Raw genomic sequence first — 26,192 nt, 5'->3', positions numbered from 1 at the left:
CTTTTTTTTTTCTTTTTTTTTGGGGGGGGGGTTCTTCATCCAGGCCTCAAAATATGTAGCTAAGAAAAAAATACTATACACTGTTAAACAGGTATTGGTTTGAGCTGTGAGACAGTAACAGAACCATTAGCCCACAACACACAACCTGTTCCCCCACATGAGACCACACTGACACAGATTGGTCCCACTTTCAAACCAGTATTACTAATACAACACTGCGTTTGTATGTGCTGAGAAACTAGAACACACCTAAACCAAGACATGAAACGTTTTGCACATAAACCATGTGTAATGTAAAGAAAGGTGTGAGGGACCAATCAACACATCCTGTACAAATAGGTTTCTGCTTCCTGTTGTGTGATCATTTTTAGCATTGGGGGGAAATTCTGATGTTTTTTTTCTCTCTTTCAGTCTTTACTTAAAATATTCAGAGTTTATTTGAATACCCCCTGCTATTGAATGGGTATTGCCTTTTCACATATTAATTCCAAGCAGCAAATGTTGCATCTTTTTGGAAGAATAGTGGTTTTCAAAGCCATCAAATTCTTAGCGACCCCAAATTTGACCTGACCTCTGCTGAGGGTGACAGCGGTGCAGCGTGGATGAAGATGGACTATTCCTAAGAGCCAATTACACCCACAAATCTGTCATCATCCTCACCTGAAAGACGAGAGGCAGACGCAGGAAGAGAGACAGACAGAAGGAGAGACGGACAGAAATAAGTGGTTTGTGATGTGGATGACGACGATGACGGAGGGAAGAGGACACGAGATCACAGAGAGTGCCTCATCCTCACCTGAGCCAGTCGCCGCACCTCCAGTCACCCTTGGCAGACGTCCACAGCCAGACACCAGCGGGGAAAAGGTCAGCCAGAGGCCATGGGGTCCCACCACAGGGCAAAGCTCTCCTCAATCCCTCTATACACACACGCATACACTCACTATTTCTGTTCTCATTCCACATGCCCCCTTGACCTCACTATTAAAACACAGGAGCAAATCTCCTGATTGGTCACAGCAGCTCAGAAACAAATGATGCCAAATACCTGACTCCTGTATGGCCTTTTCTGCCGGGAAGCAGGCATTCCACTTGTGCAAATATATTTCGATACTGGAAATGGTTTGTAACAGTGCACAGTTTAGGGGTAGTTAGATCTTTAGAGTTGTTTAGAGGTTTCGAGCCAAAGACGACATTTCAGTGCTTTGCATGCGAAAGGATCAAACCTTAAGAGGCCGACTACGTGCAGAAGTTCGCTGTAAGACTACCTGGTTAACTTGTGGCATAATAAAACTAAAAATAAATTAATTTCTTTTTTTCTCTCATCTGAGCTTGATGTGGGTGTCTTTTTTTTTTAACTCCCGCATCCTGTTATTATCGCAGATTGTAACAAATTAGCATCAGCGCAATCTCTTTTGCTTTGTTTTCTTGTAAGTTTTTGGAGGGCTTTAAAGGGTAAAAATGATGCTGAAAGTTAAAGATCCTCCTTGTTTTACCACATTTACATTTAGTATTTTTTTCTGCTTAAATGTGTAAGTCAGGTACTATAAACACGGTTGTCCAGGCTCACTGTGGAAACACGTCACTTTCACCATTTTCACCAGAGTTTCTTCACAAGTCTTTCCTAAATTCTTTATTCAAATGTAATCCTTTAGAACTTACTGCTTTTTTTTCCCATATTCACACCATTTTCATGATTATCAGTTCTTAAATGGGATCATTGTGGCGAAAAAAAACCCCAAAAAAAACATAACATTTTTTTTAATCTTTTGCCTGTTCTGCTGCGTTTACGTAATTATTTTTAAATTTTTGATGTGCATTTTGAATTGCACCTGAGATGGAAGATACGGCAGACGTACTTTTTCATCACGGATTTCATTAAAGCCAACCTGTCACGAACTGCTCTGCATACACAGAATAAAACATCATGCAAGCAAAGAGAACTGACGTGACTCTAACCACTGTAGCTGCGTTGATGTGAAGAAGATGCCGCTTGTAGATTACTGGAAGGCTAATGATGGTAAAGAAAAATGAGGGGGGATAACATGCAGGAAATTCTTCAATTGAGAACTTTATCGTCCAAAGTCATACTCGTTGGATGAATGGAATAAATCATATATGCATCATGTCTTGGATTGCATGTACAGAGCATATAGTGATAACTTCCCAGCTTTAACAACACTAATCACCCACTACAGTGTATTACTGAGCTCTGCAGCCCTGCATTGCAATCTTTCATATTAATATCAGCTCATTATCTTCTTTTCTCTCCTTCCTGCTTCCTTACACAGGCCACTATCATGCATTCACACTAACAGCCCTAAAACTCTACTTTGAGCGCGAGCTGTGGAAATGTCATGAGCAAAACTGATCACTTAATAAACTGACGGGCAAAATGATATTAAAGATGAAGGGAACTTTATCCACTCTGCGGTTCAGAGGTTGAAACAAACACATACAGTAGTTCCTCTTTTCCACTCGTGTTAACGCTTTAATCATTTCTCACTACTAGAAGTGATACATTCAGTGAGGTTAACTCAATGTTTAGAAGTGTTCATTAACTTTTTTTTCTTTAAAGGGTGTTGCACACAACCATGTGGCAATTTTATATATATTATTATGTGGTATTGTTATATGTATATGATTGTAATATACAGTATTTCTCAGCTTAAATTAATATCAGCCTGTGTTTGTTATCTGACTTAATTATTAGTCATTATTAGGATGCAAGAAAAATGCCTGAAACGATGCTTCTTCCTGTTGGGTCCTTCTCGCTCAGTGTATGACAGATGTTTTTTTGTTGCATGTCGGTCGCGATGTGTTTATGTATTTGTCGGATGACACAAAAGCCACTTGAGCCCACGGTGCCCCACGCATAGTGGCCTGTCTGACCCTGCCATTTGATTTGTTCCTCCATTGCTGCTGTTTATTCCTTCACTTCCTGTTTGTGCTCAACTGACCTAAGAGCTGTTCCTGTGAATGCTGGGTAAAAAAAAAAAAAAGTGGGCGTTACTAGATGTGGTTGTGGTGGGTAGGTGAGTGGGTGGGGGTGTGTGAGCATGTGTCAAAGATCACACAGCACAGAGGCAGACAGAAAAGACAGCTCTCAACCACAGCTAACATGTCAACAGAGATTAAACTAGTTTATTATTTTCAAAGAGGAAAAAAAAAAATTACGAAACAAAAAAAGCAGTCATATTTTACACTAGTGATTATTATTAAATTTTTTACAACCATTCAGTCTGCATAACATAAAGAAATAATTCTACATCTTTGTTTCTTTCGTATTTTTGGTACTCTGATTTATACATACAAATAACAAATACAGGAACTTTTTTCACAATGCATATAATCTGTGGGCAGGAAGAAAGTCTTTCAGGTGATCGAGTGTGTGCGAGTGTGTGCGAGTGTGTGCGAGTGTGTGCGTGCGTGTAAGTGTGTGCGTGTATGTGTGTGCTTGTACGTGCGCGCTTCAACACAAACCAATTGCCCGAGACCTATAGCACATCCAAAAAAAAAAAAAAAAGAAGAAGAAGAAGAGAGATGCCTGCAGCCGGAGCCGCTGACTCTCTGCAAACTTAATGCAACACAATTCATGCAGGCAAAAACCGAGGCCTGCCCTTTCTCAAAAGTCTTTCCCTCACCTCCTCCTCCCTTTTTTTTTCTTTCCTCCGGGACTCGGAGGCAGCCTCTCCTCACTCCTCCAGTGGCAAGTCTCTCCACCTGCTGCGACTCGTACCCTTCTTGTTGTTAGCTGCCCAGGGGCATGTTTCCTTTTTTTCTTACTTAATTAAAAAGTCTTCATTAAATGTACTGTATTTCATACAATTTGTACAAATATATTCAACGTCTGTCTCTCCTCATCTTCAGCAGAAGAAGGAGGAGAAGAAGGAGAGGAAGCAAGGGAGCGGGAAGGGGGTGGTGGTGGTGGGGGGGGGTTCCTGTTACACAGGTGCAAGGTGAAGAGAGTCGGGTTTGGACATTGAGGAAGAGGGCGTCACAAAAGTTATTTTAATGTCAGTTTTTTGTGATGTCAAGTGTGGAAAAATGGCTTTTTGTACACAAATGGAGCTCCTTATCGTGTGGATGAGCTGGGAGGACAGCCTCAATGTGGTGGTGGCAGCTCGGGGAGGAGGGAAAACAAAAAAACGTCCCCCTGGAGGTCGGTGCGCCACAGTCAAGTCAAGTCTGCAAAGCATTCACATCGCAGAGGTACACTTCGATTTTTATAAAAAATAAGATACAACTGAGGAGAACAGGAGCCTAAAGCCTGTCGCACTCACACGCCGTGGCTCGGCGGTGAGACTGGGGAGCTTAGATCAGACCGAGAAGCAGTTTGTCGTTTAGGATATGGAAGCAGGTCAGCAGAGGTACCGAAAGGTGCGGTGGTGGCGAGGCTGAGGATTCAGGAGTGGTGCACCGCGGGGAGCTCTAACCCATGGCTGTGACCATACTGGAAGGGTGGTGCGGGGTGAAGGGGAGGCTCGAGGAGGGGTGCATGGGTGTGGGGGTGGTCAGCATGTGGCCGGAGTGCGAAAAGGGGGGGAAGGATGACATGTGGCGGGACAGGGCGGCCGGGCTGAATGAGCTGGTCTTGTCCATCAGGCTCTTGGAGAAGTCGTCCATGTTATCTTGGGCCTTTTTGCTCTTCTTTGACTTGCTGGACATCTTCCTGTTCCTGGTCTGGATGCCTTCCTTCTTCATGGTCAGAGGTCGGTTGATCTGCTCTCGAAAGGAGAAAGAAAAAGATGGCAGATGAGTATTTGGTCCTCGTGAACATTTCACATGAGATACGAATCTTAAAATTTAAGATTCCAGTATGAGATTTATATTAAAGCAAAACAAACCGTAAGTGAGGGGTGTAACAGAGTTTCAGAGTAAATAAGAAAAATGTGGTGCACAAAGAGCTTTTTAGTTCTCTTAGAGGCAGATTTTGGGGTTTTGGACAGACATAATGATATGTAATGGAGTCCCATTACGAGGCGAATCAGGCTGTCGCATCCCGAAACACAAGATTGTTTATCTATACTGTGAGAATGTGTGTGTGTGTGTGTGTGTGTGTGTGTGTGTGTGTGTGTGTGTGTGTGTGTGTTGGGTCGGATATGAATGTTGATTCCTATAAGCTGGACTGTATCTAAGGCTGTAGCTATGCCAGGAAGAGAAAAGAGAGAAAAAGGACAGATGAAGGGGAGGAGGGGGGTGCAGGGAAGATGGAGAGAGCGTGTGCAGAACACAGACGGAGAAGAGTCTGGCAGCTAATGTGCAGCCGGTCAACCACAGAGACACATGGCCATGACGACTGTCAGCGTCGGCCAAGTCCTTCTCTCCACCCTCCTCCTTCTCGACCGCGTGGCCGACTCTTGGCCAAAATGGCCCCAGCTGCCATATTCCAGCATAGGTTTTAGCGAGGAATGAGAGCTGGATGATGGAATTCCGACTGTGGGCAGGATTATGAGGGAGGTGGATGAGGCCGACTGGCTTCCTGATCTTTCTCAGTGGTTCTTCCCGGGGAAATGGGAACAGGGATTTCTCGAGCTGTCTGAGACATTGGCATTTTTCGCTGACTCTTTAAACAGCGGCCTCGATGATTAGTGGAGGGCACAGATCTGTTTTCCCCCCAGTGATGTGGGTTTCACTCGCTAAGCTTTGACTCCATACTGGGTGACCTTCTCTGCCTTGCGTGCCCTGATTCCAGTTCTAGGGCATGCTACACCCACCGAAAGCCAGTCTAGCCTCCGCTCTTTGATGCTGAGATGTCTACCGTCTCGCGAAACAATTCTTGGGCCTCCAGCGTGTGCTCGGCCACCAACACCCGAGCATATCAAACAAAAGCATTTGAGTCAATGGCCCCCACAGAATGCACAGTGCAAGCTCTCACATCCTCCCTCCAAAAACCAGCAGCTAACCACCTGAAACCTCAGCGTCCGTACAGAAGTGTGAGGACTGTACACCTCTCAGAAATATAAAGATGAGAAAGACACCTTACAGGCACAGTGAGAAAACCCCTGATTACTCAGAGAAGGCCGTCTATGTTTTGGGTGTTAACACAACCTTGTGTTTGTGGCAACTTTTCTGTTTTCACAAGCTTCTTATCTGAGCTTACGGGACAACAGACTGCTACCATCAGGTGTTTTGTACGCTCACACTTACACACATTAGGAGCCCATGCAGGCCAGCGGGGACTCCACTAAATTCTCCATGAAGAATGTGGAATTTGTTTCAAAGGGAGCAAACCCCAACAGAAGTCTGGATTTACCAAAATAAACTAATTTCATAATTACGCCAAGGTCGGGGTCAGTTCAGATGCTAATATGTAACGGGGAAATATTATTCTACTCTCCTTTTAACCTTGGTCTGAATCTGCTTCTGCACCGCCTCACTATGTGCCAAAAGTAACATGGGAAAATGATTTAACAGAGAGCGCTTGCGTGACAAGCTGGCCAGCAGAGCAGGATACTCTTCCCCTTATGCACAGGGGTATAGGCAACCTCTATCTGTTGTCTGTACAAGGGGGAGGAAAATTACCTACATGTGGCCTCAGAGCAGTTATCCTGCTTATTATTATTATTAGTTTCAGCCACAATGGCAGTTTGATTAAAAGTGACAGCTTTGTGCACAGGAGAGGAGAGAGAGGGAGAGATAAACGGGTCCCTGGGGTTTTCAGATTGAGGATGTGAAATGATGTGGCGAGGCACTAACCAACCCAAAACGAATCAGACGGATTGGTGGTCAGAGGGGGGACTCAGAGTCCCTGGCGCGCATGGAACCAAAAGGCTAGAAATAGAAGAAGAAGAAGAGGGGAAAAAAACGGTCTAAAAAAAATTAATCGAATTTTAATTAAGCCCCTTCTTTAATATTCAAAAGCAAGGCGGCTGCGGGCTTAGTTCGCTTAGGTCTTATACATTTTAGATTCGCACTTACTGCCAATAAATCATATTAATTCTACAGTATTTGTTATCGCCGTGCCCCGGAAATTCTCTGCAGGGACAAGTCAGATAAAATATTCAAAGGGAGAGAGGGGAAGGTGCCCAGCAGGACGTGATGGGAGAGAAATACAGAAGGCAGATCTGAGGAGAAGGGGGACGTAGATGGGAGCTGGACGAATAAATATTGGAGGCAAGCCTCGATAGTTATGAGAGATATCCAGTGAAGGTTTATTACTCACATTGTGCAGTTTAAAGTACAGGCCGCAGGCGTTGCACACCGGGTCCCCGTTGGCATTTCTCCGCCACAGCGTCGTCGTTGTCGTCTGACAGTTTGCGCACGACGTCCCTGCCCGCCTGGCTGCCGACTGCACGACGCAGACAGGCCAAAAAAAGGGAAAGGGGAAAGAAAAAACATCACATGACCACTCAATGACCCAATCATCACCGAGGTTTATTCTAACAGCTTTAATACCATCATTCAGGGCTCGTTTTAACACTTACATATGGCTTAAAAAATACACACACTAGTTAACTTTGCTTACGCGAAATAGCCATGTGGCACTCATTAAGAGGGATTTGCAAGGATATCTGTGGAATTTTAAGTCATCGGGATAAATTGGTGTAAATTCAGCAGCCCTGTATCCATGGTATCCTCGATTGATTTAACAAAGAAACAACACATGCATTTTCTATTATACCTGCTTAAATACAGTCTTTAATTTTTCACTCCAGCATTGCGCAAAGCTGCTTGAAACATTCAAGAAGCTTTTATTTTGACAATATATACATTGTATATCTCTACCCAGTGCATTTTCTTTTGCATTTAGTGCAAGCTGAAATTTTTTTCAATGAGGAAAGAAATAAATTAAAAAAAAGAAAACAGGGTTGCTTTCACCCGGGACTAAAAATAGCCACGTAGAGCTCATACCTCCTGGAGAATAAATATTTACAGAACACATAAAAGCAGGGCCTTGAAATGGGAGAGCTATTAAATGTGATTAAATTAACCCCCTCCTTAAAAAAAAAGCCAACACGTGACGTCAGACAATGGAAAGGAAAAGGAAGGAGATGAAACGTATAGATTTGGCATCTATTAAACGTAAAAGGCCTCGTCTGGAATGTATGCTTTGGATTCTTCCAATATGCGCACAAAATATGAATACATGATGCGGTGAAATGAACCACATGGCAATAATTGCACGCCAGTTAAAAGCACACAGTTTGGAAAAAGAAAGAAAGAAAGAAAGAAAGAAAGAAAGAAAGAAAGAAAGAAAGAAAGAAGTGGGTATTTTTGGCTTCGCTGCAGGCTACTAGCAGAGTAAAACCCTCGCTCCATCCTGCCACAGTGAAAGTCATGTCTTCCGATGGATTTCAGCTGCCTGCCTCACAGGCCAGTTTGCTGCAGTGGCTTGACATTGATGTTATAATCTCTAAAAACAATCAATAGACAGGTGACCGCAGAGGACACGCTAACGTAAAAGACTACATTATCTCAGGGAGGAATTTCCAATTATACACACGTGGTGGCCCAATAACCCCTGCTGCTGATCGCTGTGAATACCCAATCACAGTGGAGGAACACACCTTATGAAATAATCTCTATTTTTATTCACTTAACCTATCATCATAGTTTAACCGGTTTTGTTATTTTTCCAACATTTAGTTTTTTTCTTCGCAGCCAAAACTTTAAACATCAGCAATGAAAGGTCAACAGGATTGGTATTTACTCGATGTGGTGATTTCATAGAGAAATGACTCGGCTCGCAGATCTTATCTTCGTGCTAATTTTCACTTTCTGGCCTGTACAGTTTTTTCCTGACCCTTTTCACCTCCGCGAGAAAGAGGTTCAAGGTCAAACTGGCCTGGTTGTTACCCATACCTGAGCATCCTCGTGTATGTAAGCGGTGATTACAACGCTAAACAATTTCTCGTCGTGGCTCTCTGTCTGGCCTGGCTCGGGCTGCCTCAGCCTTTATGTTTTGACTGGGGAAGCGGGGCTTGTGTTGTTGAAAGCGACTTATCTGCGCTGCTCAGATATCCGGCAGCTCTTTCCTGAGTAGTCGGGTTTTTATATTATAGAGGCAAAGTGGTGCAGAGAAGAAGTCCAGAGCAGAAGAGGTCTGGACGGCCATTTTTGCCTCGAAAGATTTTTTTTTTTTTTCAAACAGTGGGGAACTCCTGTGAAGCTCATAAGAGATGTAAGCTCTGATGAGAGGGGCTTTCCCCAAAATAACTGTAAAAATAGCTGCACTTGGAAAGCAAAAAGGTCTGCTTATAGCTACAATATAGGCTCACCTACAAGATGAAATAAAAAAATGGATGCTGTAAAGAGTGCACAACTGCAGCCATGCTCAGTTCCTTTAATTAGAATCAGAGTGGGGGGTGTTTTGTTTTGGGGTTTTTTTGTTTGTTTGTTTTATCCCGGGGGGTTGTTTTATTTGCTCAATTAAATATGAAAGATAGAAAATGTAATCTCTCTTAAAAAAAAAAAGAAAACTAAGGCGCTCGCAGTGCAATTTTAAATTAAATATTTAAAAGTTAAATAACACTGTGCAGGACGTAAATAAGGTACTACAAGTGGAAATAGTCCAGATGTCGTACAATAGCTGTAAAGCTTTGATGGCCACAGGTAGCGTTCTATGATATACATGGGGCCTACTGTGTGAATCAATGACAATTTTAGCAAATAAAAAGTAGCACTGTCATTGCATTAAAAAAAACTGCACTTTTTTTCTGTGGTAATATCTGAAAGCAGAGACCTGCACTTGTCGAGTCAATTTCCTGCAGCTAATAGGCCTACTTCTTCCTGGATAGGGGAAAAACAGAGAGAGAGACGGAAATGTCATCAACAGAGAAACATGGTGGAGACGTACCAGCCGTCGCTTGGGTTTGATGAGAGGGCGATTCTGCCCGTTCATCTTGTGATAGAGTCCGCAGGCGTTACACAGATAGTGACCCGTACCGTCCCGCCTCCACAGCGGAGTCGACGTGGCCCCGCAGTTCACACACTCCCTACCTTCTGCAAGAGCCAACGCGCACACGGACACGGACACGGACACACACAGACACACACACACACACACACACACACACACACACACACACACACACACAGAAGATGGAGAGAGTGTCCAGGTCAGTTGGTCCTTAAAATAACCAGTAATAACTGGTTCATGCAATCAATGCTGAGAATAAGAAGAGGTTAGAGAAAAGTGCATATATATATATATATATAAAGTATTCTGTAAAGCACAGAACGATTAATAATGACATCGACTAATAATAATAATAATAATAACTAGACAAACTAGTACCAGTAATTAACAATAATGATATTGATAACAATAACTAGAAAGTAGAAAGGCTTGCAGTAGATTTATTTGTCACACACACACACACACACACACACACACCACGCACGCACACATTAAACACATGTGGTTAGTGTTGGTGTCGAATACAGCAGTTGTGTTAAGGTCCATAAAGCATAAATTATTTCAGTAAACCACAAAACTTTTCACACTTCGAGTCTCTGAGCAGGATTTTCAGACTGAGCAAAATCCACTTTGGAGCGTGACAAATTTTTAAAATAAATCTAATCAAATCCGCCTTCGTCCGAGTCATTAAATTTCCCTTTATTGAAAATTTATATAATAATAATAATAATAATAATAATAATAATAATAATAATAATAATAATAATAATAATAATAATAATCTTTTATTTTGAAATGGGGGGGGGGGGGGCAGGTTTGACTGGCACTTCTCTAGTGACACCGACAGGTGAGACGCGCACTAACAGTTGGATTATGGTATACGGGGGGCCTGAAACTGAAACAAGGGAGCTCGCTGCACACATAGTCAGATTATTTGAAAGCAGAGACTCACTCACACAGGGCTTTTGTGCAACGCCGAGAGCCTTTTGCATTCTCAGGCATGCAGCCACACTTCCCCTTTTTTTCGAGCTGCAAACACACACGCACACACACACACAGCACGACTTCTTCACAAAGACTAAAAGAGATGCGTCGGTCCGGGTCGTGCCGCGTCGTTTAGATGTGATAGACATGCAAGCACCTGGGAAAGTGTGTGTTGCTATTTCTCTCTCTCTTTTTTTTCTTTCTTTTTTTTTTTGGCTTGAGAATATGTTGCAGAAATCAAACAGGAACTGATCCAATGCATGTGACTTAAGAAAAGCAGGCCTCTGCAATGCAGCGTTTTGCACAGTGTGCTTGGTGCTCCGGGAGAAAAGCTTTCAGCGCTGCGCTGAGTTTACATGAAGCACGCTGCACTGAAGACCCGATTAAAACATCCAAATGAAACTCTTCAGATCGCCAAATATCTTTAACTGCACATTATCTCACATGATCCCGGAATTCACATCTTTATTTGCATTAATGGCCCAGTGTATAGTGCTGAATAATCCCGATGATATGCATCAACTAATCCTCTGTTTTCTATACTCCCCATCAAAGACGCTGATATTAATCTCATTACAGAAAACTGGTTTTCAGCGGCGCTGAAATAACCTTTAAAATAATTACCCACCCTCTTCACAATTTGTAAATATCTCCCTCCTCTCTGTCTGTCTGTCTTCTTTTTTCCCTCCCCTCGGTGGTTCGTGCACTCTGCCACGGCGACGGTTCAGCCGCTTTTTCCCTGTGAATGAACGAGCAGTATCCGGTGCTCTACCGCTGGGTAAACAATGCAACTGTGGCGTGCACTGGTCCGACAATAATGGGATTATCTTAAACATATAAACGGGGCGACACAGCCCAGAGAGTTGGCTTCCCCTCTGTCTCTCTCCCACTCTCTGTTAGTGCAGAGGAAGATGAAAAAATGACCTTATTTATGGTTCAACTCGGAAATCATTTGCGTCATGATTTTTTCCTTTTTACCTCAATATAAAAAACGTTAAATTCATATTTTTTTTATTTCAGTTGTCAATGGTGTTAATTTTTACCCCCATTTATTTATTTTTTTTTTTTTAAATAAATATAACGTCTTTTTTATTTGTTTTATTGGTGTTATTATTATATTTCATATTATTATATTTCTTTTTAAATCAGACCATTAAGGGAAATCTGTGAGGTATTTTTGCGGCTGTTTGGGTTAAACTGACTCCTGCGGCCTTAAACCTCCATGTGAGGGATGAACGTGCTGATTATGGGCATTTATTTTAGAAATCTATGTGAGATTAAACACGGCTGATCATTAAAGGCTGCAATTCTGGGGAATGCTGTTAGATCAAAAGGGAATGTAATAAAGCGCACGCCTACCTGAAGTGGACCTTGTTTTTGGTCTTGTTTTGGAACCATAACTAGAAGATGACCCACCTATCAGGCTACTTGGTGGGAAGAGGCCTGGGCCGTATTCAGGGACATAGGGTGGGTATGTGGCGATGGGGTGGTGGGCAGAGGATGACCCTGCTCCGATTGATGCCACGCTCCGGCTGTGAGCTGACTCCAGTTTCATACTCTCGGCCAGGGTCACTTGGTACTTTATGCACTCTTTATCCTCCTGCCGCCCGGAGCTGCTGGAGCCGGGGGTAGATATGCCCGGATCCGGGGATACGTCTTTGGGAGGGGTCGGGGGAAACGTGAAGAGGTGTGGACTGGAGTGACCGGTAGACAGGGAGGAGGAGGATGAGGCTGGGGGGTAGACGGACAGGCTGGCCGGGGAGCCGTGGTGCAGGTTCTTGGGAAAGGGGCTCAGGTTCCAGGGAGAAGTGCTGTGGTGCGGGGGGATTCCTTTGCTCCCCTCCAGCCAGGGCAGAGAGCCGTGCAGTAATGAGGGACGGCACACCTGGCTACCTGAGGCAGCACAGAAAAACAACAGAAAAGATCACAACCTGACTTCACTCTGCAGCAAAAACAAATACACATTGCCATTTAGAGTTGTCGGGCTTCAGGCCTGAAAAAGCAGGATTTAAGCTTTACACACAAATTAAGCAAACAAATCAGATGACATTTCTTTATTTCTTTTTTATTATTTTTTAAAATTATTCCACACACTGAAGCAATCATTCACTGTGACCAACATCCAGTTCTACATTAAAAAAATCCTGACAGTTTGTTTACACGTAGAAATTATTTGAACCCCTCTAGTGTGTAGAAATCTGAGAGTTTCATGTGGCCACGCACGTGCGTAAATTTACCCTTTAACCTTCCTATTGAGCGGGCCTAAATGCAACATATGAATGCATGTAATTCAAAAGTAACTCGACTGTTGAGGAAGTTAAAGCCTACATCATAGGAAACTTCATAAATGACTACGCGTCAGTGACTGGCACATTAGAAAATAGACAGTTGGAGTGTGAGAGCAGAAGCCAAAAAACAAAACAAAAAAAACATAAATACCGAAGTGTTCCAGGTGTTTTCTGTGCCAACGCGTCTATTTGTTTAAATCCGTAACTAAACAGTCGATCGATCCAGAAAACAAATTGGGCACAAGCTTTTAAAAAAGGGAAAAAAAAACTTCAACATATGAGTCAGCTCATGTTTGTGAACTTTAAACGGGAATTGACTTCAGTACGAGCCATACTCAGAAACCATACGCGTAAACTACACATATTCACGCCGTGGTTTCACAACACTTGAGTTTTATAAGTCGAATCAACCCGGGCTAAAATCGAAACTCGTTTCTTTTTTTTTTCTTTTTTTCCTTTTTTCTTTTGTCTGGGTCACAGTGAGAAAATAATTCCGAGCTGTAATGGAGCCTGCCTGCAATTACGCACGGGCATCCAAACAAATAAAAGGAGCAAATGATTAAATAAAAGGCCTTAACAGGCCGTTTACTTACTGTGTGGAGGAGGAGGGTACCTCTGGACGGCTCGGACAGAGTTTCCATAGTATGGAGAGACGTGGTTCCCCTGTCCATCGATATTAAAGAGTACATCCACATCTTCAGCGAGGGGATACTGCGAAGGGTCCATGTATGAGTGGCCGAGGCCCGGGTGATGTGAGCCAGGATGCTGTTCGTTCATCACCGCGGGATGATGGCTTATCCATCGTGGCTGGTCCGCACTTACTTCCATCGCTTGATTTCTTTAGATATATTTTTTCGTTGCTTTAGTAAATGTTCATGCACGCTGAAGCAAACTGGTACAAGTCAAAAGATAAGAAATAAACTGTCCCAAATCCGCGTGTTTGTTAAATCCACAGGTTCCGCGCTTGCTTCCGATCACCTGGAGACAGAGGGGAGAATTTATTGTCTTATGTTCTCACATTTGTTTACATGCAACGCTTCTAAAACTTGGCAGGACGCTCACGCTTAAGCAAATTCACACGCGATTTTTTTTTAAACAAAGACACAGAAATTAAACAGGGAACATACCCAACATTACAAATGCAACTGAGGTGCTGTCACAGAAATACGTCCAAAATGGAATCCGGTCCCACGCAGAGCTCCTGAACTTCTTCCTCTTAGCAAACAAACAGCGAGAAAAAAAAAGTCAGTGTTTCAGCTCAACAAGTAGCGGAGGCTCGCACGGGGCGCAGGCAGGGCTTGTTTGCAGTGGATGGCTTCACTGCGCACTGACCAGCACCAGCAAGTTAAACTCACTGATCAAATCTCTGTTTGTGCGCAGTTGAAGCCCTCTCCATTAACTCCGCTCCTCTCTCTCTCTCTTTCCCTCTAGGTCTGTGAGTCTCTTGCTTACTCACCCTTGCCCTACCTCTCTCTCTCTCTCTCTCTTGCTCCTTCCAGTCCCCCTTCTTTTTTCCTTTCTCTCTCTCTCTCTCTCTCTCTCTCTCTTTTTTTTTTTTTTTTTTTTTTTTTTTTTACAGTGAAGGCATTCTTTCAGGATGGCGCCAGGCAGCTCAATGCTTGCAGACAGCTGTGGCGCGACGCAACTTAAGGAGGGTCTGTCAGTGTCATCAGTTAGGGGAGGGGCCTGCTCTAATTGAATATAACATTGGGCCGAGGAAGATATAGAAGAGCTGCAAGAATTTATTACCTTTTTAATGTTTGTTTGTTTGTTTTTTCTCTGAACTCATCAAAAGAGGTATATTTATTTTAAATATGAAAATTGTACTTTAGTAAGGCCTTATACACTTAACAGCTGTCTTATGCATGCAAGCGTGCTAGGTGTGCAAAACTCGTTGTAGGAAGTTATTTTATTTTGAATTAATCTATAAAATATGATACCTACGTTTATAAACTTAAAAAGGAAAACTTATAAATTCACCTTCAGCGTCATTAAAGTTGACAAGTATAAAAATGATAACCAAAAATAAAAGTTTTAAACTCCTTTTCTAAGAAAAAAAAACTTTTATTACAACAGCCACTAAAGTCTGCGCTTTTTCCTGCTACAGTTTGCGAGAAGAGAAGAGCAGAAGCTGCTGCAGAGCCTGTTGCTCTGGGCCAACGGCATGTTGCGGGACATTTATGCTCTTAAAATTGTGACAGTGCGTCCTCTCGCGGTGACAGCCACATTATTCTAATGGCAGATCCAAACTGAGCCGATTTCCTCACCGTGAAGCCGGCACGGACAGGGACGCCTGGGTGACTGAGCCTCCAGTTTAAAAAAAATGAAAAGTTTAAAAAAAATAGTTATAATGTAAGCTATTACTGGCTGTTACTTAACTCAGTCGGTATCTGTGCGGTAGCTGCAACCTGTTCACCGCAGCTCAGACAGACGAGCAACAACGAGCGATGTCAAGATTTATTCACAGCAGTGAATAACACGCATTGATAACTCGCACTGCCAGTGACTGTAGCCCGCCTCGCTTTGGCCAGTTTTTCTTTTTAAATAAACAAACTGGAATTTAAAAGGATGTGTTCGCCGTGACACGGCCATGATGCCCTATGTCTTCCACCTGAGAAACAGTCCCCCTCTATCCCTCCCCGTGGGCAGGTGTGTGTGTGGGAGGGGGGAGGTTTTTTATGTCTAAATCCCGGTTTGATCTGCGTATACTGTCAGACTGGCGGTGTGTAATAGTAGCAGTGTGTGTGTGTGTGTGTTGGGGGCAGCCACTGGAAGTGACGTCACCGCGGTGTAAACAGTCAGGAAATGAATCCTCTCGCGGCGGCTGCGGGAGCGCGCACGCCCTCGCACCACGTAGGTATTGGCATGAATTTGCTGTGGGTGTAATATCAGGTGGGGGTCACTTCCTTAGAGTGGGGGGTTGGTATCAAATAAATAAATAAAAGCATTAAGGTGATCAATGAAGACGCCATCAGACAGATTATTTAGCAGGTGAGTCCTCAGTTGCATGCGCACAGGTGATGGCTCATTCATTCAATCCCGTCTGAAATTATTAAACTTGCTCTTAACCGAGCGCTTGGGAGCACGGGCAGAGGAGGACTTGGCAAAGCGTGCTATTTTTCCCTCTCTCCAGGATAGCCCTACCTGGGGAGAGGGAGAGCGAGCGTTTCTCACACAGGCAAAGCCCGAAACTGAACTTGGACGCAAACTGCTGTAGCTGCCATTGTCAGGCTGTCAGCTGACTCGTGTAATTATCCTCTCGAAAAAAAAGTATCGCGGAGCGTTATCCACAAAGTAGCCGTTATAGGTGCTCGAAGGCAACACACGACGGTAAAATGTGGCCTAAAATCCCGATTATGTGTTTTTGTTTCTTGACTGGATGCATCGAAGCTTAGAGAATGGGACATGGAAGCCATCCCATCACTTGAGTCCCCAAGCCTCGGTGTCAATAACGCCGGGGCTTATTCAGCGCGGGATATAAGACTGCCTCTCCTTTTCTTAAAAAAAAAATAATAATAATCCTAAACTGTCGTCACGAAGGGAGAAATTGTGGCTTTGGCTCTTTTTTCTGTGTGTGTGTGTATGAGGACGAAAAAGCAAGAGGGGCTAAAACGAGCCCACATTAGTCTATTTTTGTAGTTAATTGCCTACAACTAGTACCGATGCTGTGCGTAAAGATTTGTTAAAGGTTTATTCATAAACGCGGGCGAGGGTCCAGTCCTTTTCTTGATGGCTTAGATAATTTCTGCGAGATTATGTTAGCCAGCTTTGATTAAAATCGAGCCACTTTTTTTTTTGTTCTCTTCACTGCAGTTAACACAAGAACGGATTATTCCATTGCCTGTGTGTGTGCTTGTGTGTGTGTTTAGGGGGATCAAATGTTTTAGATAACGTCTAATGCTTGCGTGCATGTGCGTGTGTGTGTCTGTGCGTGTGTGTGTGTGTGTTTACTTTGTTCCTCAGCGTCCCGTGTTCACAAAATTACAATCATTGTTTTCCCTCATAAATAAAAGTTTCCTTCCGCCAGCTGATTAATCAAAGGTCAGCGAGATAAAAATCATACTATAATAATACATTAGATGGTGTAACAGTTATGCCACCACCAGTGAGTGTTCGCCCACTGCTACCACTACAGTAATATCAATACTTTTTTGAAAAGGAAAAGAAATTCAAATGATATGAGTAGCAGCTCGTGTGAGGTACATTTAGAGCCAAGAAGAAACAAGAGGCGCTATTTTAAAATAATATTGAAAAGAAATCGCCTGTGCGCATGCGTGTGTGAGCATTTACGGCCTTTTATCTGGGGTCGTAATGTGTCACGTATCTTTATTTATTCTGGCACTCACAGATCTAAGATACCCAGCCAGAATTAGACTTAATTTTTGTGAAATATAATTTTTTTTAAAATATTTTTTTAAATCAAAAAGCACTTTGGCGCAAGAAAACACACGACATAAGAACATAATCCAAAGAGCTTCTGTGGAAAAAAAAGAGAGATGCCCAGCCAGTGATTAAAAATGCTACGGGCTATAGTCATGCTGTAAATTGTGATATTTTTTACTGGTTAAGCGCTCATTTATACATTTTGAAACCTGTATATTACCGCAGGTAACCTATTTGTTTCTTACTCAGTGAGTCATTTGTCACCTTTCTAGTCTTTTCAAGAAAAAAGTGGGGCTGCTTTTCTGTCAGCATGGGAACCAAGTCTGGTTCTTAGAACAAAACTAGGGCGTAAAATTCTGCTTGTTGGGCGCGTGAAACTTAAAAACAGAACTGGCTTTCCTAGAACGATTTAAATGAGCAAGAGCTGAAGGATTGATCACATTTTCTTCGAGTGTATTTAAAAAGAAAAAGAAAAGAAAAACTAGCACATCAGATTTTGTGTCATTCTTCCCAACGAAGAAGAAAAAAACAGAGCAAAGAAAAAAAGGGGGCTGCCAATTGACTGAGTTGTGATTCTTATCTTTATATCACGTCTCGCCAGACGCACTGATGTAATCTTTCATTTGAGGTGCAGGGCCTTTTCACCTCTTGTCTTGTGCATCTCCAAACAGAAGTCATTCATCATTCAGGCACTAAATTGTTTGGCTGATTTTTTTTTATTTTATTTATGTTATTAATCTTTGTGATTTAAATGAGTTTAAAGTGGAGCTCGGAGTGCTAGCAGCCTCTCTGACACCTCATGCAATAACGAAATTTCGATTGTGACGGGAAATTGGAGTGAAAGTGCTATCCGCTCGAACGGTCCGCTGCTTCTTCTTCTACGTTTTTAATCCGAGTTTATATTATTTTAATAATAACACCGTATTTTTTTATCCTTTTATCCTTTTTTATCCTATCGAATCCTATCCTCTTTTTAAAGAAGCGAATAAATGATGGGAAGAAAAAAAACATCAAGGTGTCCGAGGGTTTCTCTCGTGTTCTGCTCCCCGCGTGCAAATAACCATTGGAGCTTTTTGGCCCGTGACTGTGCGCGTGTGATGCCCCTGATTTAGCTTCCTATTCATTCTAAACAGCGGCTCTCTCCCTCTCTCGCACTCACACAAACACACCGCCATCTCGAGACACAAGGACCAAAGACGAGATGGAGGAAACTAATAACGGGCTGGGTGTGTGTGCGTGTGGGGGTGCAAAGCAGCCTCAGCAAGCCCAGCTCCTTCTTATGACCCGCCGGCAAAGGTAATCAGATCAATTTCACGGCTTGTATGGGATTCTCGCCTGCACCACCAGGTAATGCGAGAGGTAATGGGTCGCTAAAAACACTCATCTGTGCTATTTTAGGTGTGGGTTAAATAATCTAAGAAGTGAAACCGGCTGTCGTTTAGCCTTTTTACATATCAATCCGTTGACTCAGGCGAGCCAAAGAAAAAGAAATGCTAGCTTAATTATCAGCCCGGCCAACCAAAGCAAATTTCGCTTGCGCTGCTAATAAATAAAAGGATAGAGAAAGCAGTTAGCATTAAACGCAACAATGGCGCTCGTTATGGATGTTGTAGCCAGTATTGTCAACACTACCCCCCCCCCCCCTTTTTTTTTTTTTTTTTAATTCCACCAAGTGCACACAGAGCGATGTTGAGGGGGAGAGATGAAGGTGTAACGGGTAGCTTCATCTCCGGCTTCACTGAAGTCCAGTCAAAAAATAAATAAATTTAAAAATGTTACCGCTTTACTCATAATTTTCGTTTATAGTCATTTAATCTAGCACCCAAAAAAAGCACATTCACAAAAGTTTCCCATCATTCTCAGACCGTCAGTGAGCTCGCAGACAGGCTACAAAGCCACCGAGGGAAGCGGCAGCTCATTGGATGGGGCATTTAGGATGCGGCGGCTTCAGAGCAAATCTAAATATTTACTGACCTGCAGTGGACGCTGGACGGGTGGAGGCTTTTTTTTCCGCAGACGTGAAGGAAGAGTGACATAGAGATGGAGGCGCCGATGGCATTTAGAGAGAGGCAGAGGAAAAAAGAACGAGAGGGCGAGGAGCTGTGGACGGGGAGGGGAAAAACACACACGCAGACACACACACAAAAAACACTCACACACACACTCTCAGCACAGCGCTAGGAGTAGTGGTGGCGGCGGCGGCGGTGGTGCGCGCGCGCCCTCGGTCCCGGAGTCACAGCGTCACAACTCAACGCGAGGAGGAAACACGCGCGCACATAGGCTGTACCGGGCAGGCTGCACGAGCACACGGGCCAACCAAAGGCGGCCTCTTTACCGTACTTACTGTACAGAACACGCCAGCTCTTCCGGGTCTGAAAGCACAGCAAGTTATGAGAATAGAACGGCAGTAGAAACCAATAGGAATCTATTGTAGGGTTAAAATAGAAGTGATCTATAATAGACAGTCTTTTATTATGATTTTGATGCAATTTAAAATGAGATTTCTTATTTTTAAAAAATACTATTTTTGTGTTTAACCCCATTTTGTTGTATCCAGGTGATCGTGTTAATTCAGGAGACGCCCAATATTGGCACACAAGCCGAATGAAAGTAAGATTATATTATATTATATGTAAGAAAAAGGCGATTGTGGGCATTTGCACGTGATTTTTTTCTGATTGAGCAATGCACAACTGTATATTGTGTAACTGTAACTGGCTATTATCTATATAGGCTTTTATGTGGTGCCTGTACAGTTTCTGTCACTGTGAGGGCTTGTGCTCTGCAGATATTTCACCGCAGAACACAAGCCCTCACAGTGGCAGAAACACGTTGCACGTCCCTTTGTGTTAGGAGAGGAGCCCCTTTCTCTCCCCTGCCACAAAGGACAGATGAAGCCATAGCTGCTCGGTGTCTAATCAACACCCAAAAAAGATTCACAAACTCCTCAGCAATTACAGAAAAACATTTCAGAAGAAGGAGAGAAAAATATACATATGTAGGCAATAAATCTGAAAATGTGATCGAGGCTACAAACAGCAAAAGCTTCACACCAATACACACACAGAGACACACACTGAGCATATAGAGGCCGGCCAGCCTGCTTATTGACACCATGGTTGATTGAAAGGAGCACCAAGCAAATCCGATCCTTCTCTCTGTGAAATGCACTGAGGAAAAAGAGAGGAGAGGAGAGGAGAGGAGAGGAGAGGAGAGGAGAGGAGAGGAGAGGGAGGATGCTGGAGGCTTGCTATCTCTCATGATGCGCATTGACTCTTTGAAGGAGAATGTAAACTGATCACACCCAAATCTATCTTTGGGGGAGAAATTCAATTAAGGTAATAAATTAAAGATAATTGGCGCAAACCTCGTTGTATAAACTTACGAACGCGACTACAGCCAAATGCGTCTTTTTTAAAAATCAATGAATTATTCAGCAGCCTACTTCCACACAGGGACGAGCCGAGCTTTTCATTTATGGAATCCCACCCAGTGTCTAAATAGAATTACAGAATAACGACGGCGTCAAATTGTAATGATTTATTAATCTGCTTTTGAGGTAAATAAAGTGTTTTTAAAATTATATTCTATTTTATTTTTGATCAGGGGAATTATTTGATTTCAATGTAAAGATGAAGTTAATATGCGGATGCGATAAATGAGCGCGCTGACGAGAAACGACGATTAAAGCGGCATTCATGCGCGCTCGTGATTAAAGCACATTATAGGTGTAATAAAAAGATTAATTACGAGGAAAATAACCAGAATCAATTCGGTCCTGTTCACTGTGGGTACAATTAAATAAAGGCGGGAAATAACGTTTAATTTTAGGCGGCGGATGTGAAATGCAGTTTTGTTTTTAAAGAGGGGGAATGCATTTTTTTTTTTTTTGGGGGGGGGGGGGGGGGGTGAGTCTTAATTAATTTTAAATAGAGACTGTAAACGGGTTTAGAGTTTAGTACAGGCCCCACAGTGTCACATTAGAGGTATGAGGCTGTGTAGTGTTTTGCACTTCCTCTAACAGGGATTCAACGAGAGCGCATGCGGCCTGGAGCCCGAGTCCAAAGTCACTCGCCTCTCTTCTTCTTCCTCCTGCTCTTCTTCTTTTTTTTTTTCCTGCCGTGAAATCGCGTGATTAATGTAGAATTTGACGCGAGCTCCCGCGTGACAGCTGACAACAGCTAAGCACCCCCCACCCCCCTTCACTGTATTGGTACACTGGTCATAATAAAAAGCAAGAGTCTGTGCACACCGGCCTTTTTTTAATATTATTATTATTATTATTATTATTTTTATTATTATTATTATTATTATTATTATTATTATTATTATTATTATTATTATTAGTCTCACAGCCAGCTGATATTTATTGACACACAGCAGTTTGGATGAGGTGTCATCATCTCACCATTACATCCGGATTACACCCCTCTTTTCTTAGTTTCTTAATTTTGCAGATTGAGGTTGCAGCAGCAGTAGCGAACCCCCACCCCCACCCCCACCCACCCCCACCCCCCCACTCCCGTGTACCGTGGCGCTTTTTCAGCCCCTGTTAGTGCATAAATGGAGTAAATCATTTACGGTCACCCGCTTTTATAGACTCCCGGTGTAGCCTAAATTTTATTAGCCCCTTCCCACTCCAAATGTGAAATAAACGGTGCAGTATATATCTCCTCCTTTTTTCCCACCCCCCTTCTCCCTCTTTCTCTCTCTCGCTCTCTTTCTTTCTCTGCCTACATGATTCTTCGCTGTAAATGTCGAATAAGATGACCTTAATTTGAGACAAAACAGCGCCAAAAATGTATGGGCCACGTATTATCTATTTACTTATTTATTTCCTCAATGTGTTTTATTATTCTCGTCCTGTTCACCCTCCAAACGTTAAGCCAGTGTGTGTGTGTGTGTGTGTGTGTGTGTGTGTGTGTGTGTGTGTGTGTGTGTGTGTGTGTGTGTGTGTGTGTTTTACGGCGGCTTCTCCCTGCGATTTTATTTTAAAATATTAGGCCGAGGTGGGGAGAATTATAAACGACTCTGCTCTTATCTGCTCCCTTCACGTATCCAGGATCACAGAAGCTGATTAAGAAAGAAGTCACAGCCAACGCTGGATTCATAATGATTTGGAATAATGAATCCTTATCTCCCCTCTGCAGATTATCAGCCTTTCAGCTCGCCATGTTTTGTTACATGGGATAATTTATTGCATCTAATACATCACAATGAATCTGATGGGGGAAAGTGATGGCCATGTTAGGAGAGAGGCTGTCTTTTTTTTTTATCCCGGGGCAATGAAATGCCTTTACGATTTTTAATTGGTAAAATATAAGGGGGGTGGGGATCTGATAAAAAAAAAAGAGAGAGAGAAAGAAAGAAAAAATAGAAGCACAGAGGTATAATCTTGCCTGCTAGTGTTCCAGCAGCACTCTGCACTATAATTAGTGTGTCAATTTCAACCTGAAATTAACAACATCGACCTGCCATCTCTGCTTACGCCGGTGGAGTCAGCTAGATCCTAATTTCGCATGATTTATTTTTCACCAAGAAGAGATAATTAATCATAAACACGGGAGAAGGAAAAAACACACAGTGCAGCAAAGTAGAGATAACAAAATATTTGCATCTAAAAAGATTCGATGGAGCTCATTCGCTTTCACCTCCTCCACCCTCCACCGCCATCCCGAGCCCACCTGATCCAGCTGCAGTTACCTCCAGCACTTTTATTTTATTTTTATTTTTTAATTTCCCATGATTAATCTTTGGGTGGCGATGTATCATTAATCACTACATGAGATGGGGGGGGGGGGGGGGGAGGGGGGTTTACACACAGTGTGTGTAACTGGTAGACTGAATGGTGGTGTCACTGTTGTTGGGAAACGATTATTCTTTTATTCAAAGGGATGGGGGCTATACCCTGGTGTAACACCGAACGAAGATGCACCTCCTTATAAGGTTAATACTAATAGTAATAATAATTATTTATTATTATTGGATAATCAGCCTTTGTTTGGAAGTCGTCACTGGCGCAGCGCCAGCGCAGCTCTGGATTTTTTGGATGGCGCTATGTTTAAACTTGGGCATGCTCACTGTGCCAGGATAAATTTGCATTTTATTTGCAGCTGTAATTAGCTGATCAGCATCTCTCTGCCCCCCCCCCCCCCCCCTCTCTCTCTCTCCCTCTCTGCCCATCTTTCTTCTCATTATGATTTTGTATTTTCGCCGCCTCTTTCACCGCCTCTCCCCAATCCCTCATTTTCCAATGTCCTGGCAGCGCCACCAGATGTTTATCGCTTTTATACCCAGGGACGCTGCCATGTCAAACAGACCGAGGATGGACACTTGCAGGCGGTTGGGTATCCAGGCAAGCCCCCTCCCTCTCTCCCTCTCTCCCCTACCACCACCTCCTCCTCCTCTTTTCCTGGCTGTGCATAATCCTGTACTGGGTGGCCACTGGTAGTCCAGTGACGGTTTCATATGAAACGGGGTAAGGGGGTGGGAGAAAGCAAGGAGATCGCGTTGGTTGCTGATTAAAGGGTTCTCCAAATATAAAATAAATAAAAAGAGCTCGATTTAATTCACCTCCCCTGAAAGAGAAATCTTACTCTTTTTGTCCGTGCAGAAAAGGGCCACATCCGCGCTGATGGGAGGCTGATGGTGCGCCCCAGATATACTGCAGATAGAGATGTGGAGATGAGCTTAATGAGATGCAAGGCTGTGGGTGGGGTTGGGGGCAAACATCCAGTGCAGGAGTCTTCCCAGGAGAGATCTGCACAATGCGACCTGCCCGTTATCTGCAAGGGAATGCACTCCCTCGCTCTCGCTCTCTCTCGCTTTAATGAGCAGTCGTTTATTAAACACTCTCTCACTCTTTTAACCCCATAATTGAAAAAAAGAGGCTTTTCTGGAGCGGCTCGACCCCCCACACTGCAGCAGCTCTGCTCCACTGCAGAGGATGCAGCGGTGGATGCAGTGATTATATCCATGTAGCTTACCTGGGCTGCAACAATCACAAGGGGGCTTTGCAGACCCCCACCCCACCCTCCTCCTTCCCCTCCAGTTTGGCCATGATATACAAATATTTATCCGCTGATAAGGAACCACTACGATGGCAGATAACCTCCAGTGCCACTGCGTCAGGACTCTTTGTCTGTACAGTCTCAGCAATTACTAAACATTTCCCTTCCTCCCCTCTCTTTTCCTCCTTAAACTTCTCCGTTGCTTTTAATTCGTTAAAGCATTATTAGGAGTCTCTCTAAGCCTCTTTAGTCAATGACTGTTTGTGGAGTCTGGAAAAGAAAGAAAGCATGGTAGGGGAGATGGGGGGGGGGGGGGGGGGGTGTCTGTGTGTGTGTGAGAGAGAGAGAGGGGGGGTGGGGGGTGAATGAAAGACTGGCTTGATTTTCCTCGCAATCCACGGAACAAATAGCTAACATTTAACGTTTACACCCTGCCTGGCGACTCACTGGCGCTGCGGGGCCGAGCCGAGTCGGGCTAAAGTGTCCCGAAAGCCTTTGGAGGGGTGTAAGTCCCGGGCTATCGGGTTCTCCAGATCCCCTTTAAATGACTGTCAAAAGAGGCAAATATCGAATTGCACGGGGTCTCACTCTCCCCGCCCTCTCTCGCTCTCCCAGCCTTCCCTGCCAGCCTGGCACCAATAATGCGTTACTGTAACGTGATTAGCTACTTCTCCAGGAGCAGGCAGGGATTTCCAGGGAATTCATTCTTTATTTGCCTCTGTGTGTAAATGTAGTTTGTGTCACCATGACTGGAATAAAATAACAAATAAATCAGACATTTATTAATCGAGAGATTTAGTAGGAAATACAAACACTTTTGAAGGTGTTTTCTCGAAATGATCTTTATCTGATCATTTACTGATACATCGAAAAAGTTCAAGGAACTGTTCACTTTTACATGTGTAAAGAAAGTGATAAGGTATTAAAATAAATACAAAGATTAAACCTAATTAATCTGGTCAAACTTTAGAAATATTAAAGTACAAATTATTGCATTAATAGGACGTGAGCAGATGTGTTTATTCTAGTGTTATTTCCTGTTTTAGTGGTGACTAAAACTTTATTTTGGGGCAAAGTCGGTAAACATTTTAAGGGTTTTTATGATCAGATTTGACTTGTGATTCTATACGTGCAGTTATATGTCCCTGTGGCCACTGAGGTTAGGAAATCCTTTAAAACAACTGTCCAAATGTGTGCCCAAAGACGTTTCAAGATGGCAGCCACGTGTTGAGACTTCTAAAAAGGACAGTAACGCTATCATAACAAATGAATAGAGCTCTGAGAAAGAAAGTGTATTATTTTTTACATGCATACCAGTTAGCCTGTTTTTTTTTCTGACAGTTTTATTAAAGCACGGGAATAGAAATCACTTGGACACTTTGCCTCCGTATGCGGGTAACTTCAGAATCACATCAGAATTATACATGCGATTAATATGAGCACGTTTGTGCAGGAGATAGAATTTATTTCTTTATTTTGATTGGGAGTTAATAGATGATTTGTCACTCTAGACGCCAAATAAATTAATATGGAAAGAAAAGCAAAACTTTTGTGTTAAGTGGGCAGGAGCCAGGAACAGTAAGGATCTATTATACCTGCTGTACTGTTAAAGGAAGAACACGCACATTTAATACAAAGCTGCTTTTATAGTAGTGCCACGCGTTTTCG

General features: G+C 43.2%; 1 protein-coding gene across 6 annotated transcripts; it reads right to left on the bottom strand.

Moving 5' to 3' along the window:
* Nucleotides 1–3,130: 3,130 nt before the first annotated feature.
* gata3 (GATA binding protein 3) lies at nucleotides 3,131–19,690 on the bottom strand. 6 transcript variants are annotated; one of them, XM_035908737.2, is made up of 7 exons: nucleotides 19,489–19,690; nucleotides 14,259–14,346; nucleotides 13,725–14,109; nucleotides 12,203–12,736; nucleotides 9,683–9,942; nucleotides 7,163–7,288; nucleotides 3,131–4,719 (listed from the first exon to the last, which is right to left on the bottom strand). In XM_035908737.2, the coding sequence occupies exons 3-7, from the start codon at nucleotides 13,957–13,959 to the stop codon at nucleotides 4,429–4,431; spliced, it is 1,446 nt and encodes a 481-aa protein (XP_035764630.2). In that variant the 5' UTR covers nucleotides 13,960–14,109; nucleotides 14,259–14,346; nucleotides 19,489–19,690; the 3' UTR covers nucleotides 3,131–4,428. The 6 variants fall into 6 exon arrangements, with proteins under 6 accessions (XP_035764630.2, XP_035764627.2, XP_006780995.2 ...); XM_035908734.2 differs by lacking the exon at nucleotides 19,489–19,690 and having other exon boundaries at nucleotides 14,259–14,675; XM_006780932.2 differs by lacking the exon at nucleotides 19,489–19,690 and having other exon boundaries at nucleotides 9,683–9,729; nucleotides 14,259–14,674.
* Nucleotides 19,691–26,192: the final 6,502 nt, after the last annotated feature.

The sequence above is a fragment of the Neolamprologus brichardi genome, chromosome 17, assembly GCF_056152115.1.
Source record: "Neolamprologus brichardi isolate AB-2024 chromosome 17, ASM5615211v1, whole genome shotgun sequence".
Lineage (NCBI taxonomy): Eukaryota > Metazoa > Chordata > Actinopteri > Cichliformes > Cichlidae > Neolamprologus > Neolamprologus brichardi.
Note: the sequence above shows the minus strand (reverse complement) of the source record. Positions and strands in the feature narration are given on the sequence as shown.

Coding starts and splice junctions, on each gene's coding strand:
- gata3 (XM_035908737.2), bottom strand. CDS start 13,959: ATGGAAGTAAGTGCGGACCAGCCACGATGGATAAGCCATCATCCCGCG. Junction 12,737..13,724: donor GTACCCTCCTCCTCCACACA/GTAAGTAAACGG, acceptor GTGCTGCCTCAG/GTAGCCAGGTGTGCCGTCCC. Junction 4,720..7,162: donor TGTACTTTAAACTGCACAAT/GTGAGTAATAAA, acceptor TTTCGAGAGCAG/ATCAACCGACCTCTGACCAT.